This window comes from Carassius auratus, unplaced genomic scaffold, assembly GCF_003368295.1.
Source record: "Carassius auratus strain Wakin unplaced genomic scaffold, ASM336829v1 scaf_tig00025696, whole genome shotgun sequence".
In the NCBI taxonomy this organism is placed as follows: Eukaryota; Metazoa; Chordata; class Actinopteri; order Cypriniformes; family Cyprinidae; genus Carassius; species Carassius auratus.
This window is the reverse complement of record NW_020525449.1, coordinates 1975-17500: the sequence shown is the minus strand read 5'-3', so window position 1 is coordinate 17500 and position 15526 is coordinate 1975. Positions and strand designations below refer to the sequence as shown.

Below are 15526 nucleotides of genomic sequence, written 5' to 3'. Positions count from 1 at the left end.
TTTTTTAAATAAAACTACATTTCATTTTGATTCAAATCAAAGTTTTTTTAATGTTGTGGTTCACCTCATAGCTGGTTGCTTTGGTTAATGGCTTTCAACTTTCCAAGTCTTCCAAGACCAAGACATGAATGGGAAACATACTTCTGAAACCAAGGTGGCATAAAAAGTGGTTTGGAACAACATGAGGACATTTTTGGGTGAGTCCCATCCTGCAAAGTGGACCAGACTTAGTCTATAATTAAAACTCTGACTCTTGAAGACTGAACTTGCCCTATCCTTGATCAAGTCAGTGTAGAAATCTCAAAGATAAAATGGCAGTCGATCAAAATGTTGGCAGAAAATAAGGAAAGTCAGACAGATGACCTGCAGACAAGGTTCGTAAGATCAACTGTTCTCCAAATAAGGTCATTTGAGCCCAGCCAGGTGTTTTTGCTGGATTTTTTGCCCAGTACCTGTCAAAATATCATTTTAGTGCCCAGATTGACACAGGTAAGGGAGGCATGATCTAAGACCTTATGAAATGTGGCTGGGGGGCAGGAATGGCGAGAATCCAATTGGAATTCCTTTTCTGTCTTCTTTCTTACAGGAAATGCTTGATGGCATGTATCATTTATTGTATTCTTTCTCCAACAGCAGCTGGTGCAAAAAAAAAAAAAGAGAGCTAGGTGTTTTAATTCACGTTATTTTGACTTGCTTTGTCATCACATCTGCCAAAACAAAGTCCGGGTCGGTGAAAGATGGGGTGGTGTGAACTTTAGTGATGCATCCTTCTGAGAGCCACTTAAATTCCATTGAGAAGGAAGCTTCTGTTGCTTTTGGATTTGGACGGTGTGGATGCCGTACAAGATTATTTTGATTTATTTGCACTGTACTGTAAATTCGGTCAAGACTGCTGTGATCAGATCACAATCCAAGCTCTCGCTTTAATGGTCTGGTGATCCATTTCAGCTGATGTTTCAGACGAACCATCAGGGTTTATCTTGTTTTGCTTTGAATTGATTTGTCTTGCAGATAATAAATGAAATTTCAAAGATTTTTTTAAATGAGTAGTTTAACTAGGGATACATTTTACATCGGTTCCATATTCGTTACGGGCCAATATTAGTGTTTTATTTTATAACTATTAATTATTTGTATTAATTCATTTTATTCCTTTTAATACATTTACTATTAAATTTATTTAGCATGTTTATTTACAATAATTTTTCCTTGTTTTTCAATAATTTTTCAAAGTAATTTAATGTATTGGCCAAGATTAGATTTTTATCATAATTTTTTACATTTAGATTACAGTAGCCATCATCAAAAGCTCACTTAAAATTAATAATAAATAACTCCAGACATTTAATGTTACTGTTAAAAGTAAATCTCAAAATGAATGTTAATTTTTATAACGTACATTATAATATGCCTAAATTCACTTTTAAAATAAAAAAAAATGGTGGCCTTTGATGTCTTTTGATATGTTTTCATTTTAAATAATGTATATGTCAAACCTTTTTTTTTTTTTTTTTTTTTTTTTTTTTTGCTGTTAAGGAAATAGGACCTCCTCCTTTCATTATACTTTTGGATATGACAATCATCTCAAGCATGTGGTGTCTCAATACCGAGTAGTTTCCCGCCAGTGGAGGGATGTCCGTTTTTCAGATCCGTGATGATTGCTACATTGTGTTTGACTGTGTAATTTGGCCAAGGTAGTTCAAACACGGCTTTGAAATGTGATCGGGGCGTCTCGCCATTAAGAAAGGGGCTTAGGGACCAAGTCTGGACTGAAAACAGAGACCTGGCCAAATCCACACCCACACACAGAGGACATGTGCCATATTGCACTCTCTCATCTGTGGGTCAGTTGGTTTCTATACTTCTATTCAATGCATGAATGCCTTTGGTGTGAGGCATTTAGTCAGATCAGTTTACATTACATTACCTCGAGGACTTCTGTATGTAAATAACCTGTGTGTTATGATTGTCTAACCTCTGTCTTCTGGCGTACTTAAAACTTTAAGTTGCTGAATACTAAACATGTGTTCATTTGTAAATTATTTGTTAATTGTCGTGGTTGTGATGTCAAACTAAAATATTTAATATTTTAATATTTAAGTAGTAGTAGTACCTTTTATTATCCCCTTGGGGAAATTCTGTTTCGGTGGGTTTCAACATGCATTTTCACATAGTCAAACAATAGAGCATAACAACACGTACCAAACAATAGCAAACAATTTCTTGGAAAGAAAGGAAAGGGAAAATTTTTTTATCTTGCATTTAGGCATTTCACCTAAATATTTATATTCAATGCAATGCAGAGAAAAATAAAAAACTATAATAAACAGCAGTTTAATGTATGGAAAATGGCACACAGAAACCTTTTGGAGAGATGACAAAAGCAGTTTGAACTGATTCACAGAAATTAATCTTGCTACTTGCAGAACTAAATCATTTGGAATGCATTATGCCTATCCAGTATATTACACATTAAAATCATCACAAATATATTTAGGGAAAACCCTAGACAATACCATTATGATTTCTGAAAGAGATTTTTGTAGCTAAGATGTACTGAGAAGGAAGCTTTGCGTGTGAGTATGTCTTACATAAGAGCAAGAAAAATGATATATCCCCTTTAAGCAAGATTTGATTAATGACTTGCATTGCAACCTTAGAATATTTTTCCAAAGGCGTTTTACATGAAATTAAATGTGCTACTTTTCTTTTCCCCTTATTGTTTGTAGGTGTCAAAATAATTCAGTCTTATGCTGATTTCTTTAGAAAGCAGTTTTGTGTTGTGTCAGTGTCTGCCAGTGTTATTTGGCTGTTGATAAATTAATATTTCTACCCGTAGGATTTGACTGGAAGTCTGTGGGGCTACAAGTGTGCTCTCCACCAGGAGAAAGACAGAAAAAGAGAGATGAGCTGGCAACTTGCCTTCTTGCCAACAAGCATTATTATTCATGATAGCCCAGTAGGTACAGTCATTAAGTACGGTACCGTACTTTCACGCTTCTCTTGCAGCCCAAGCCCCTCACCACACATGCACCACACTCTGCAGTAAGAGCACAGTGGCAATAGTGTTATGGCTGAGACTGAATGGGATATTTGATAGTGCCAATGTGTCTGGTTCACAGGGATCTGATATGTGTCCCTGTGATCAGCTGTAACTGTACAGTGTCAAATTGAAATGGATGACGAGAGACCGAGACTGATTGCTTGAGACTGATCACTTTGGACATGACAGACTGATCTAAGGCTCGTACGAGGCAGTAAATTTAGCAAGCTATTGAGGATGACAGCTGAAGTGTTTTTGTATTTGCTATATCTGTAATTTGCACAAATCTGGTCTTAAACACTTCTTCTGATCAAGTGTGAACTCTTTACATTTGCTTTTATTAATGAATATGGCTTTATAAAAATATTAGAATTTTTTTTTTGTTGTAAGTTTTAGTTTTTTTTTTTGTTGTTGTTGCTTTTTTTGCTGTGACTTTTATTTTGTTTTTCAGAGTTTTGTTTTTGTCATGGCTTTTTCATCTTTGTTTTCTGTTTGGTTTATTCTTTGTTGTTTTACTTGCCTCATTTTTTTAGCACTTTTCATTTTGTTTTATAATATTATTTTATTGTTTACATTTTTATTGTATTTTTATATTCTTTTTTTTGTTTGGGTTCGATCAGAATAATAATAACAAACATCTAAATGTTGCTATAAAACAGAAGTAGTGATATCATCTTCCATATTGTGAAGTACATTCTGAGTATAACTGAGTGTGAGTAATTGCATGTGTTAACACATTATTTATCGCAGGCCTAAATTTGTCATATTTTACATTTGCAAATAGCCATTGAAACTCGCTGTTCTATAATTGGTAAGTTTGTAACATGAGTGAATGAAACCCAGACAGTCATTTAAGTCTGCCAGCACAATTTCAGCACAAAGGGAGAAGCAGCCTCAGTCTATTGTTATTTGTTACGCTTAAGTCATTAACCCCATCCATTGCCAAAACTGCAATGAGTGCAAGTCTGGTTCTTTAACCTTGAGCCCTCAGGACAGACTCAATGACAGCATGTAAAGCTTTCTTTGTTTTTAAGCTGCTTAAGCTGTCACCCGTGCAATTATTATTTTATTCTCATGTTGAGGCAAGACATTTGGAAACATAATCTTTTGGGTTCATTTGTTGTTTCAGTGTGAATAAAGGATGCAAAAGAACATCCATCCATTTGTCCTTGACACGTCTGGTATTGATGGAGAAAGCGATATGAAGAGAGAACTGTTTCCTCTGTGGTTTAGGACGGGTGAACATGTGCTCCGAGGGGGGCTTTGTAATCACAGCAGAGCGAACCACTCTCCGAATAATTAAATGACTGGGACATGAAAAAGAGAGAGCTCTTATCTGACATCTGAGGAAACAGCTACTCCCTTTAGCGCAGACTATACATACAATACATGACTGGCAACCAATGCTCAGTGGTTTTTCATCCAGTGGAGATGCAAGTTTCTGGATGGTACCATTAAGAAATTAAGTAAATGTTGGTGGTTCTTAAAGGAATAATTTACCCCAAAAATAAACATTTGCTCAAAACTCACAGGCTACCCAAGTTTGTATCTTCATCTGGAGAAATTAAGCATTACATCACTTGCTCACCAATGGGTGCCATCAGAATGAAAGTCCAAACAGCTTATAAAAAAAATTATGCTTTCTCCAGTAAAAAAGAAAAAAGAAAAAAGAAAAAAAAAAAAAGTTTGGATCTATGCATATTTTTCTCCTGATTCAGACAGGACAACTTTTTTATTGGAGAAAGTAACATTTTGGATAGAGGCCTCTATCTATATTAGCCAGAAGCACTAGTTTGAAGTTAAACCATCTTACTCATGGAGTTATTTCTTACAAACATGCAGCTTTTCACTTACACTTACTTGTGATTATTGTGATGTTTTTATCAGCTGTTTAAACCCTCATTCTGACGGCACCCATTCACTGCAGAACATCCATTGGTGAGCAACTAATATAATGCTAAATATCTCCAAATCTGCTACAATAAAGAAACAAACTAAACTACATCTTGGACGGGTGGCCTAATGGTGAGTAAATATTTAAAATATTAACTATTCCTTTAAAGGGGGGGTGAAATGCTCGTTTTCACTCAATATCCTGTTAATCTTGAGTACATATAGAGTAGTACTGCATCCTTCATAAATCCAAAAAGTCTTTAGTTTTATTATATTCATAAGAGAAAGATAGTCTGTACCGATTTTCCCCTGGAAAAACACGATCGCCTGGAGGCGTGACGTAAAGGATAAATGGATTTGCAGCAATAAAAATCGCTTGCAGTAGCTCTGCTACTAAATTTATTTCAAAATGGCAATCCATATACAGCTATGAACAGCTGTTCCTTCATCTTGGCTGAGTTTTCAACGTTGTTACGGAAAAGGTTGAATCTGATTGGTTAGTTCTTGTCACATGACCTGCGGTGCGCTTGCGGCATTCTGAAAAGTTGAGATGTTTTTAACTCGATGCGGTGCGGACGGGCCTGGAAAAAACGTGCGCATCGCACCGCGTGCGCGTCGCGACCGCGTCGCTTCCATTATGAGCGCGCATGCCGCGCGCCTACATTGGAAATAACGAACTTGCGCGTGCAAAAGACACGATATGTGAACGGCCCCTTACTCACCGCCTGCGGTTCCAACACACGATCATGACACTTTTTCGTTGGGACTGCATTATCCTTAAGAAATAAACGATGTGCAAATCCGGCGTCAAACTGGGCCTTGTTTGTAAAACAAGCATCTTCGAAATGAAGGGAACAAACAAAAACACTTGCACAACTCCGTTGATGCTCTGTAAAAATAAACTCCATCCACTGGTCCCTTAATGCTGTTTCTCTTTTGGTAATCTGTGCAGGGTTGTCTTGCCCTGGCAACCAAAAACACACTTCTTTTGTGACATTTCGCGACGCTCTCGCTCTGATCAGTGAACGTCTGTTGTGCTCTCAGTGCTCTACTCTACGGGAGCGCGCACTCTTCCGGCAGAAGTGCCCTCAGGACCCATATAAGGAAATTCCGCTCCATCTAACGTCACACAGAGCCATACTCGAAAAAAACTTTCCGAAACTTGTGACAAACCGGAAGTAGTATTTTTGGAACAGAAATACTCCTTCAAACGTGCAACTTAATTTTTGAAACTTTGTCCATGCTTAGCATGGGAATCCAACTCTTTAACAGTGTAAAAAACTCAGTATGCATGAAATAGCATTTCACCCCCCCCCCCCCCCTTTAACTGAGAACTCTGAGAAACATCTTCCTTCCTAGAATTATTTTGTGATGTTGAGATTTCTCTTAACTCTAGAGGAGACATGTGAGATCTTTCTTCCAGAAAAACATCGCAAACTCATCTTAAGTCTGTCTTAGAAAATCAAGTGAGATATTAAAAGATACCATTTGTGATTTTTCTTTAAATTGGGTACATAAGTCTTGGCTAGGTTTAGTAGATTCTGAGAGCGTTCACTTGGACAATGTGATTGTTTTTGTGGGGAGGAATCGCACCTTCAGCAGTGCTAATTGGGTGTTTGAGACAATGATCTTAATCACTCAGCACAGTGATTTATTCACATGCAAATGTGTTCACAGGACAGGAAGTAAGAGATGGAGGGACAGAGAAAAGAAAAGAAACAGAGAAACTGACTGAAAGACAGAGGGAGGAGGATATCTGTCAGCACACAGGATCGCCATCCCCCATACAACTGTGTGTGTGAGCGAGAGAGAAAGAGAGAGAGAGAGAGAGAGAGAGAGAGAGAGAGATAGAGAGAGAGAGAGAGAGAGAGAGAGAGAGAGAGAGAGAGAGAGAGATGTAGTCAAATAAATGGATTCTGTATGCTGTGGTGGGGAGTAACATTATTTTTTTTTAACATACTTTTTTGTCACCCAGATATCTATCTATCTGTCTATGGACAGTCTATGTTGTGATGATCTTGTCTACAAAGGCTTTACATTTTGTACCGAATAATGCAATCTCATATAAAATATCTTCAGAAATTACGATCTTTCATTTGAGATTTTATTATTCGGTGTAAAATGTACAGCTTCTGTCTACCAGCATCCGCTGACGCTGTGTGTCTTCTGTGTGAGTGGAAGTCAGAGACAGAAAAAAAATTAGAGTGTTTGTGTTGTTTCAATGTGGCATGTGTATTGCAACAAAAGAACTCACTGAAGCGAAAATAGAGGGATGGAAACACAGGATGGAAAGAGAACAACAATACAGATATAGTCATGTGCTTTCAGTGTCCTGGTGGCTCCAGCAGACCCATTTTAGATACAATGAAGCTCTTCTCTGTGTATATTTAACTTTATCTTCTGTAAATTATATATATATATATATATATTACATATTTGTGAAGTGGGAACTGTACAAAGTATTAATAGTAATGAGGGCGGAAAATTCAGCTTTGCAATCACCAGATTACATTCCATCTTAAAATATATTTTAAAAAAGAAGTGTTACTCTCAATGTAAATATTTACATGAATGCTGTTGTAAAACACTGTATTGTGATTGGTTTTTATCACACACTGACTTTCAAGCACCTTTCTGTAGGAAATGCAAGTCTAGTGTATTGTGGAATGTGCCAGTTCTCCCTCATTCAAAACAATGCAAATCATGCTCTGCGGTTCTCTGGAAAACCAACACTAACACAGCAACCGATGTGTGAGACCTGAAACGTTTTCGTCTTTGTGATATTTGTTTGTTTAAATCATGCTGAAGAAGATGGAGGAGAGAGAGAATGCGAGAGAACTACTCTGAATTCCTCACGCTCACTAGCAGCTCTGTCATTACAAACGTCTGCCGGCAAAGGCTTGGGCACGAGGGCTGGAATCTCTCTCTCTCTTTCTCTTTCTGTCTTCCACTGTGTTATTTTACAAAGTCACACACTCAAAACTGCTCTATGAAGACAGAAACCTCTGGTCACGCTGTATATACACATTCCCGAAGATTTTTAGACATCTATTTGCACTTTTAAAGGTTTTAACACTTACAAGACTAACGGCTACATCTGTTTTTTTATTTATTGCATATTCAAAAACATCTCAGATAATACATATATAAGGCCTTGTTTGCCCATAAAGTTTCAAAAGGGTCAAAAACACTGTTTGCTGTTTTGGTAAACATAACAAAATGTCAGCTTTTGTCAGTTAGCGGATCGTCTACTAAGGATTAAGGCAGCTTGATCTTTAACTATTGGATGTGACCCTTAAAATACTTTGCTAAACAACCGGGCATGAGAGCGTGAAACATAGTGGAGTGAACTAATTGGCCAGGTTTGGTGAAGTCTGTTGGTTAGTCACTTATTGACTTTACGTAACTTTAGCCACTAGCTAAACTCAAACAGACAGAACGGTAAAGCGAAAATGGATTCCCACACTCGTATCACGGTGGACTGTGCTTCCAAGCTGTAAAAACACACTTAAGCCGTAACTTATCACAGAAGTCATTCCTTCACACACCTACACACACGTGCGCCACACACTTATTACGTACAAACACGTTTCATGTAGGAACTTGCCTTCCCTTAAACCTGAAAGGTGACCTGGCATTTACGACGCAACGCAGATGTCCAGATATAACTCATGTGAAGATGCTGACTGTCAAACCTGTCAGAGCGATGAGAGGATAGACAAACTCTCGAAAACATGTTTACTTCTTTCTTCAACGTGTTGTTCATTTTGTTTATCGCCAGCTAAAACTGTAAAACATCATCTTCTGTCATTGAAATAAATAAAATAGAAACATATGTAATTGGGCAAACTTTAAAAAACTTAAATGAGAATTAAAATGTTGCTTTTTCAACTAACTGAAATAAGTTTAAGGGTGAAAATGACTAAAACTGAAATCTGAAAATAAATGAAAGCTGTATAGAAATACATATTTGAAAAACAAATTGATGACAAATGCACATAGCAAAGTTAATAAAACTCAAAAATTAAAAAGAAAATTGAAACGATAAAAAATAAAAGCTCATTCAAAATATCAGAACTATAATAGTATATAAACAATATTAAAATAAACTGGCTTCCTTACAGTTGTGTTTTTTGAAGGCATAGCTCACCCCAAAATGAAAATTCCATCATCATATTCTGTATAACCTGTATAATTTTCATTCCTATGTGGAGATAGAAAATGATATTTTTTTTTTACATTGGAAGTCGACGGGGTCCAAAAAAATTTTACATTTTTATTCAATACCATTATTTTTTTGTTCCATATTTTCACATATACAGTATTATATGGTCCTTAGATATATTTCTATTAGCACTGGCCATTAAAATACTTTAGCTGACCACTTCTATTCACATTAACTTTATTGATCAGTTTTATTTTTGTTTATTTTACTGTTAAGGAGAAACTTCTGACTCAAAGTGGTCAGATGTTCTTGATCTGTGAACTATAACCACTTAATATTAGGAGGTTTTCCGACCACTTGAAAAGCCGATTTGTTTTTAAGCTTTAGCTCATTACACATGAATAATTCAACTTAATTAACATCTTGACATTCTTTCTGATCCAGCTCTGTTCTGAGACCAGTTTATAGAGTCAACACCCATCTCCTTTTGAAGTCCTGCCGGGCTTAAAGACTCCTTTGTGATCAGATTACCATACGCTCAGTTGGTGAAGCCACTCCCCTCAGCTTGTGGTTGGCTGCTGGGTTTGTGTGCATGCATGTGTGTGTGTGTGTGTTTGGGGAGAATTGGTCTCTCTCTCAGATTAGTGAAAGGTAGAGCGAGGGAAGGAGTGCAGTGGAGCTTTACTCATGAAGCTGCCTGCCACCCAGCCAAACTTTAGCGGCCTCTCGCTGGCTGTCCCGGGATCAGGCTTTCGCCAGGGAATTCTGCAGCCCGGCTCCAACACTCTGAGGTAGAGAGGAGGAATTTTCTTTGTTTGAGGATTTATGAGGTGGAAAGTTGCTTTGCCACGTGGGACTGTTTTTGTGTGTGTGCCGGAGTGTGAAAGAAAAAGGTGTGTGGTGACCCCACTTTACTGATCTTAAATTGATTTTTAAAAGTATTAGAATAAAAAATAAATGTTCAATTCATTTTTATTATATAGAAAATATTATTTAAAATGAATGCTAACAGTTGTGGTTAGGAAATACAAATCAAATGTATATAATGATTAAACGTGAATTTTAATAGTGTTAATATCTTGCAGCTGTTTTGTTTCTGATGTACATTTATGTTTTGGGGGGGAAAACCAAGGATGCAGTGATTAAGGATTGGATTTTTGTAACAATCTATAAGATAATGATTGTCATATTGTCTAAATTTATACAGTATATTCAAAAATGACACCTTTGACCATTTGCTCCATATTTTAGGATTTAATTTGTGCACTTTATAACAGTTTATGAGGACTGTGATTTCTCTCAGTTTTTGGTACATGTGTGTCAAAAAACCAGCTCAAAATTTAGCACACTGTCTGTATTCCTTTATTTGAATACACTACCGTTCAAAAGTTTGATGCCAGTGAGATATTTTTTAAAATAAATTCAGCATTTTATTCAGCAAGCATGCATTAAATTGACAATAAAGACATTTATAATGTTGCCAAACATTTCTGTTTCAAATAATACTCTTGTTTTGAACTTTCTATTCATCAAAACATCCTGAAAAAAAAACACTTTGATGGTTTGCACAAAAATATTAAGCAGCACAACTGTTTCCAACATTGATAATCATAAGAAATGTGTCTTGAGCAACTCAGTATATTAGTCTGATTTCTGAAGGATCATGTGATGCTGAAGACTGGAGTAACATAGCTGCGGAGTAATTCAGCTGTTCCATTAAAGGAATAAATTACATTTTTAAATATATTCAAATAAAAATGGCTATTTTAAATTGTAATAATATTTTACATATTTACTGTATTTTTAATTACATAAATGAAGCCTTTGTGAGCATAAGATACTTCTTAGAAATATTAGAAATCCTACCAACCCCAAACTTTTGAACTTTTAAAGCCATAGTCGCCACCACCACAACACAGACGTTTTTCTCAAAGCAACAAGCTTGTCAATGACCTGTGCCCTTTTTCCCTTGCTGTTCCTGGTTAAAGTATCTTTCCTGTTCTCCCACAATGCCTCCTTGCAGAACTAATTAATAGGCCACCCAAAGCAAACAGGACAGGCTAGTGTGTGCAGTCGATCTGTAGCTCACAACTCCGTGCTGCTCTTCTAATAACAGGTCTTTAGCAAAAAAAAAAAAAAATTCCTGCCCTTTGGATCAACTCACTATGCTTTTACTTCTTTGGGGCTTGACACAAATCTAATGTCCCAGACAGGAGACGGGTTGGGGGTCGGGGCCACTGTTTCTGCCTGCACTTGTTTGACTATGGCGGGGTAGATGACAGGTTGTTTCGGGACTGTTTGTGTTTGGTCTTGTCACACCTGTGTCTTCAGTCACTGATACTGAATTACATTTGCTGATTCATAATATTAGCTTAAAAGTATTTGTGAATGTCGTCAATGTTGGTGATGAGAGAAGGAAGCAGGTGAGACAGAGAGCGTTCCTGACGTATTTATTCAAAGCATCCCAGACGGGTTTCTGTTTATATGGCCGTATGATTTGCCTATTTAATTGTTTCACCTAGACTGCAATGGGAATCTTCACAACTGAAGAGTTTTGTTTGAATCGATAGACCCAACATTTAAAGGGACAGTTCACCCAAAAATGAAAATTAGACCTTGATTTACACACCCTTAAGCCATCCTAGGTGTATATGACTTTTTTCTTTCAGATCAATACAATTGGAGTTATATTAAAAAATGTATTGGCTCTTCCAAGATTTATAATGGCAGTGAATGTGCGTTGATATTTTTCATAAAATAGAGTGCATCCATCCATCATAAAAAGTACTCCAAATGGCTCCGGCGGGTTAATAAAGTGTAGCGATGCATTTTTGTAAGAAAGAAATCCATAATAACAACTTTCTAAACTAAATCTCTAGCTTCCGCTAGCTATCATACGCACGTTCACGAGAGAGTGGCGTTCCAGTGGATGATGCCGGATGTATTTCCTGTGAGAACTGACAAACGCTGAAGCTCAGAGGAGAGAGCAAAACAAAACACCGGTCACGAATTCGAGGAGACTGGTTTTCCTTTGCTGTTAATAAAACTAGCATATTTCTTACCAGATTTCATGGAATGTCCTACATCATCCGGTGAAACACAACTCTCTCGAACATGCCTACAAAAACATGCATGTGTCGCTGTGTCGCTGTCGCTGCCATTTGAACTCAAGAACTGAATCAGCTGTGAACGAATCATTCAGAATGGTTTGTGCATTGGCTCCAGAAGGCCTGCTAAACAAACTTTTTGCAAGATTTAACATTCTCTTTCTGTCTTTCTTTTTTGTGCTCGATATAGTGATGTCACAACTCAGATTTGCAGATTTAGCAAATTCTGGAATCAAAACTCCAAAAACCCAAAAATGTTCTTTAAATTCCTCCAAAAACCAAGTTTATCCGATGTTATTCACACTGATGTAATGTCTCTGTTCTCTTATTGTATGTCAGCAGTTGTTTCATTTTAAGTGAGAACTCATGAGAAATGAATGATGAGCCATAAAGTTTTCCTTTGGGTGGTGGGAGTCACTCTTCAAAATAATTCTTCAACTCTTTTCAAAATAATTATTAAACTGTGCTTTTAATTAATCCAAAATGTTTATTTTCTTTAAACCATTCCTTTGTTTATATTCCATGATTCTTTCTAAAGAGTCCAGAAGCAATGTATTGCACACTCCTTTTCTATTTTTGACTGGTTTGCACTTGGGGAAACCAAGAGGAATGTCTTTGGATTATATTGGAAAGAAAGGAACAGAGGGATGAATTCTTTGAATGTGTATAAAAGTACCATTTTCTGACCCACCTCTACCCTCCCCTTCTCTCTCTTTCATGTCTGAAGTATTGTGTGACTGTTCAGAACTTTGTATTGTTGTTATGAAGATCAGAGAGGTTGACTTGCTGGTCAACAAGAAAACAATATGTTTAACTGGTCTGTTGTGCAGCTTAAAAAATTGTTACATGAATTGTAATATTGTCACATTACATGAACTTTAATTTGATTATGCATATAACATAATTACCATGCAAGTAACCCTAATCCTTACCCTAACCATATAGTAAGTACATGTAGTTAATTAATATTACTCAGTACTTAAATGTATAATTACACTGTAACAAGGACACCTTAACATAAAGCATACATACAAGCACACATTTGTGTGTGTATATATATATATATATATATATATATATATATATATATATATATATATATATATATATATATATATATATATATATATATATATATATATATATATAGTGACTCATCCGTGTCATTTCATTTTTGGGGGCCTTTTTGGTGTTTGCATATGGCAAATGATGAATGAAGCAGATTATTTAAGCAGAGACGTGCCTGCAGACAAACGCATTAGCACAGTGACAAATAGCCCCAATGGGACCAACTTTCTCATAGCTCATTAAAACAGCAACCACAGACGTTCTTCCACTCCAGTTATGTCGAGTCAGTTATGACAGACGTGAGCTATGGGGACTTTGTTCATATCAAAACAAGTATCTGTTCAGCTGTGTCGAAGGACATCAGGACTGTGGTGTATGTTTGAACACTCCTCTCTTGATTCACGATGACTGCCTGTGAATGAGCTTATGGGCTGGTTTGTTTGCCTGAATGATCCTGAGAAATGAGGAGGATTAGGTGCTATCTTAGGTGTTGATAAGACGTTTTGTGGCCACACAGTGCTTAAGCTAGTTCTGTTAGCTTGGCTTCGAGTCTGGAGTGGCCTAAACTGGTGGCTTGTGGGAGTTCGGTCAGTCTGTGTTTGGATTTAGGCGCTAGCATGGAGGAACTTCCTGTTTACACATCCACATTACATTCACATCAGCAAATGTCCTTTTCTCCATCTTTCAGATCTTTTTAAGGCCTTTGATAGTTTGAGTTTACAAAGCTGGATAAAAAAAATATATTTTTAGCCTCATTTCAGCTGAAGTACAATTATTGATATTGTCAAATAAAGTAAATAAAATAATTGTAGGCTAACTTTAGCTAAATGTGTGACCGTATTATTGTTTGGAAAAGATAAATAATAATGAATAATAACTTATTAATATAAATAATAATAAATGTTTCTAGCCTTGCGCTAACTATTGAATCTGTTGAAAAGCATTTGTGTGTGTATTGTGATTTAAGGTAATAATAAAAAGAAAAAATATATCAATTAAAATAAAAACAGTTTTTGGCTGATTTGAACAAAAGCAAATAATTAAGCAAATAAACAAACACACACACACACACACACACACAAACACACACACACACATACATATATATATATATATATATATATATATATATATATATATATATATATGGTCATAACAGATAGATAGATAGATAGATAGATAGATAGATAGATAGATAGATAGATAGATAGATAGATAGATAGATAGATAGATAGATAGATAGATAGATAGATAGATAGATTTTATTACAGATTTTATATTTTGACAATGAAATGTACAATCCGCTGTGATTACCCAACTCATTTCACTTGTTGTTTTTTTTGTTTTTTGTTTTTTACCACTAGTGTCCTTGGCCCGTATTATTTGGTTGAGCCCTGCTAAGCATCCTAATGTACTTCTTCAGTCAGTAACACTGTGGGAAATGGGGGAAAGCAAAGCAGAGCGCATTGAGAATTTGGGGGCACAGAGCTAATTAAACAAGTTTTGAGGAGCAGAGAGCTTTGGCCTAATGTTTCAAGCATGATGGGAATGCAGGTTTTTATGCTCAGACTGTCCCAGTGCAGACTTCATGACTCTCCACAGATGCTGTTTTTTGTTTACCTTTCTTTCCATTGCTACTCTTTAAATCTGCTCTTTTCCATATTACGCTGAACATTCTGCATCCATGAATTCGGTTTGATTTCTTACACTACTCCTTGCACTATATTGATATCATGTCCCTCAGAAATGTAGAGAAATGACTTTTCCTCTCTGTTTTCTCTTTGTTCTCAGTTGGGACGACAGCAGCTCAGTCAGCAGCGGGATCAGTGACACCTTGGTCACAGATGACCTCGACACCAGGTCGTCCATTAGCTGCTACGTCAACACCCCATCTGTCCCACACAGAGACGTAGATGAACAGGTCAGTCACTGATACCAGAGCCTCAAGGTCTACAGAATCAGAAACATTTGCAGAAATTCACATGAGAAAAAAAAAAAAAACTATTTTAACATAAAGTTTCATTTGAATATGACACTTAAATAAAATAAATCTGTATTTATTCATTAAAGCTGCGGTAGGTAACTTTTGACGCTCTAGCGCTAAATAAACAGAACTGCTTGCGTTTTGCGGAAGAACATCGTAGCCGGAGCTACTTCTCTCTGTTTATGTCTATGAAGAATCACAAAGGTACTGGGTTACTCCGCCGCAGTACCCCCGAAGCAATCTAAAATAGTCTGAATATAAACACT

General features: G+C 36.5%; 1 protein-coding gene across 1 annotated transcript in view; it reads left to right on the top strand.

Annotated features, from left to right (window-relative positions):
- The window catches only part of LOC113078414 (neuron navigator 2-like), a 36372-nt gene extending 21147 nt beyond the window's left edge, over positions 1-15225 (top strand). Inside the window, exon 12 of the mRNA XM_026250746.1 lies at positions 15068-15225. Within this exon, the coding sequence (XP_026106531.1) occupies positions 15068-15209 (142 nt within the window). The 3' untranslated portion in view covers positions 15210-15225. The remainder of the gene's footprint in view (positions 1-15067) is intronic.
- The last annotated feature ends 301 nt before the right edge of the window (positions 15226-15526 follow it).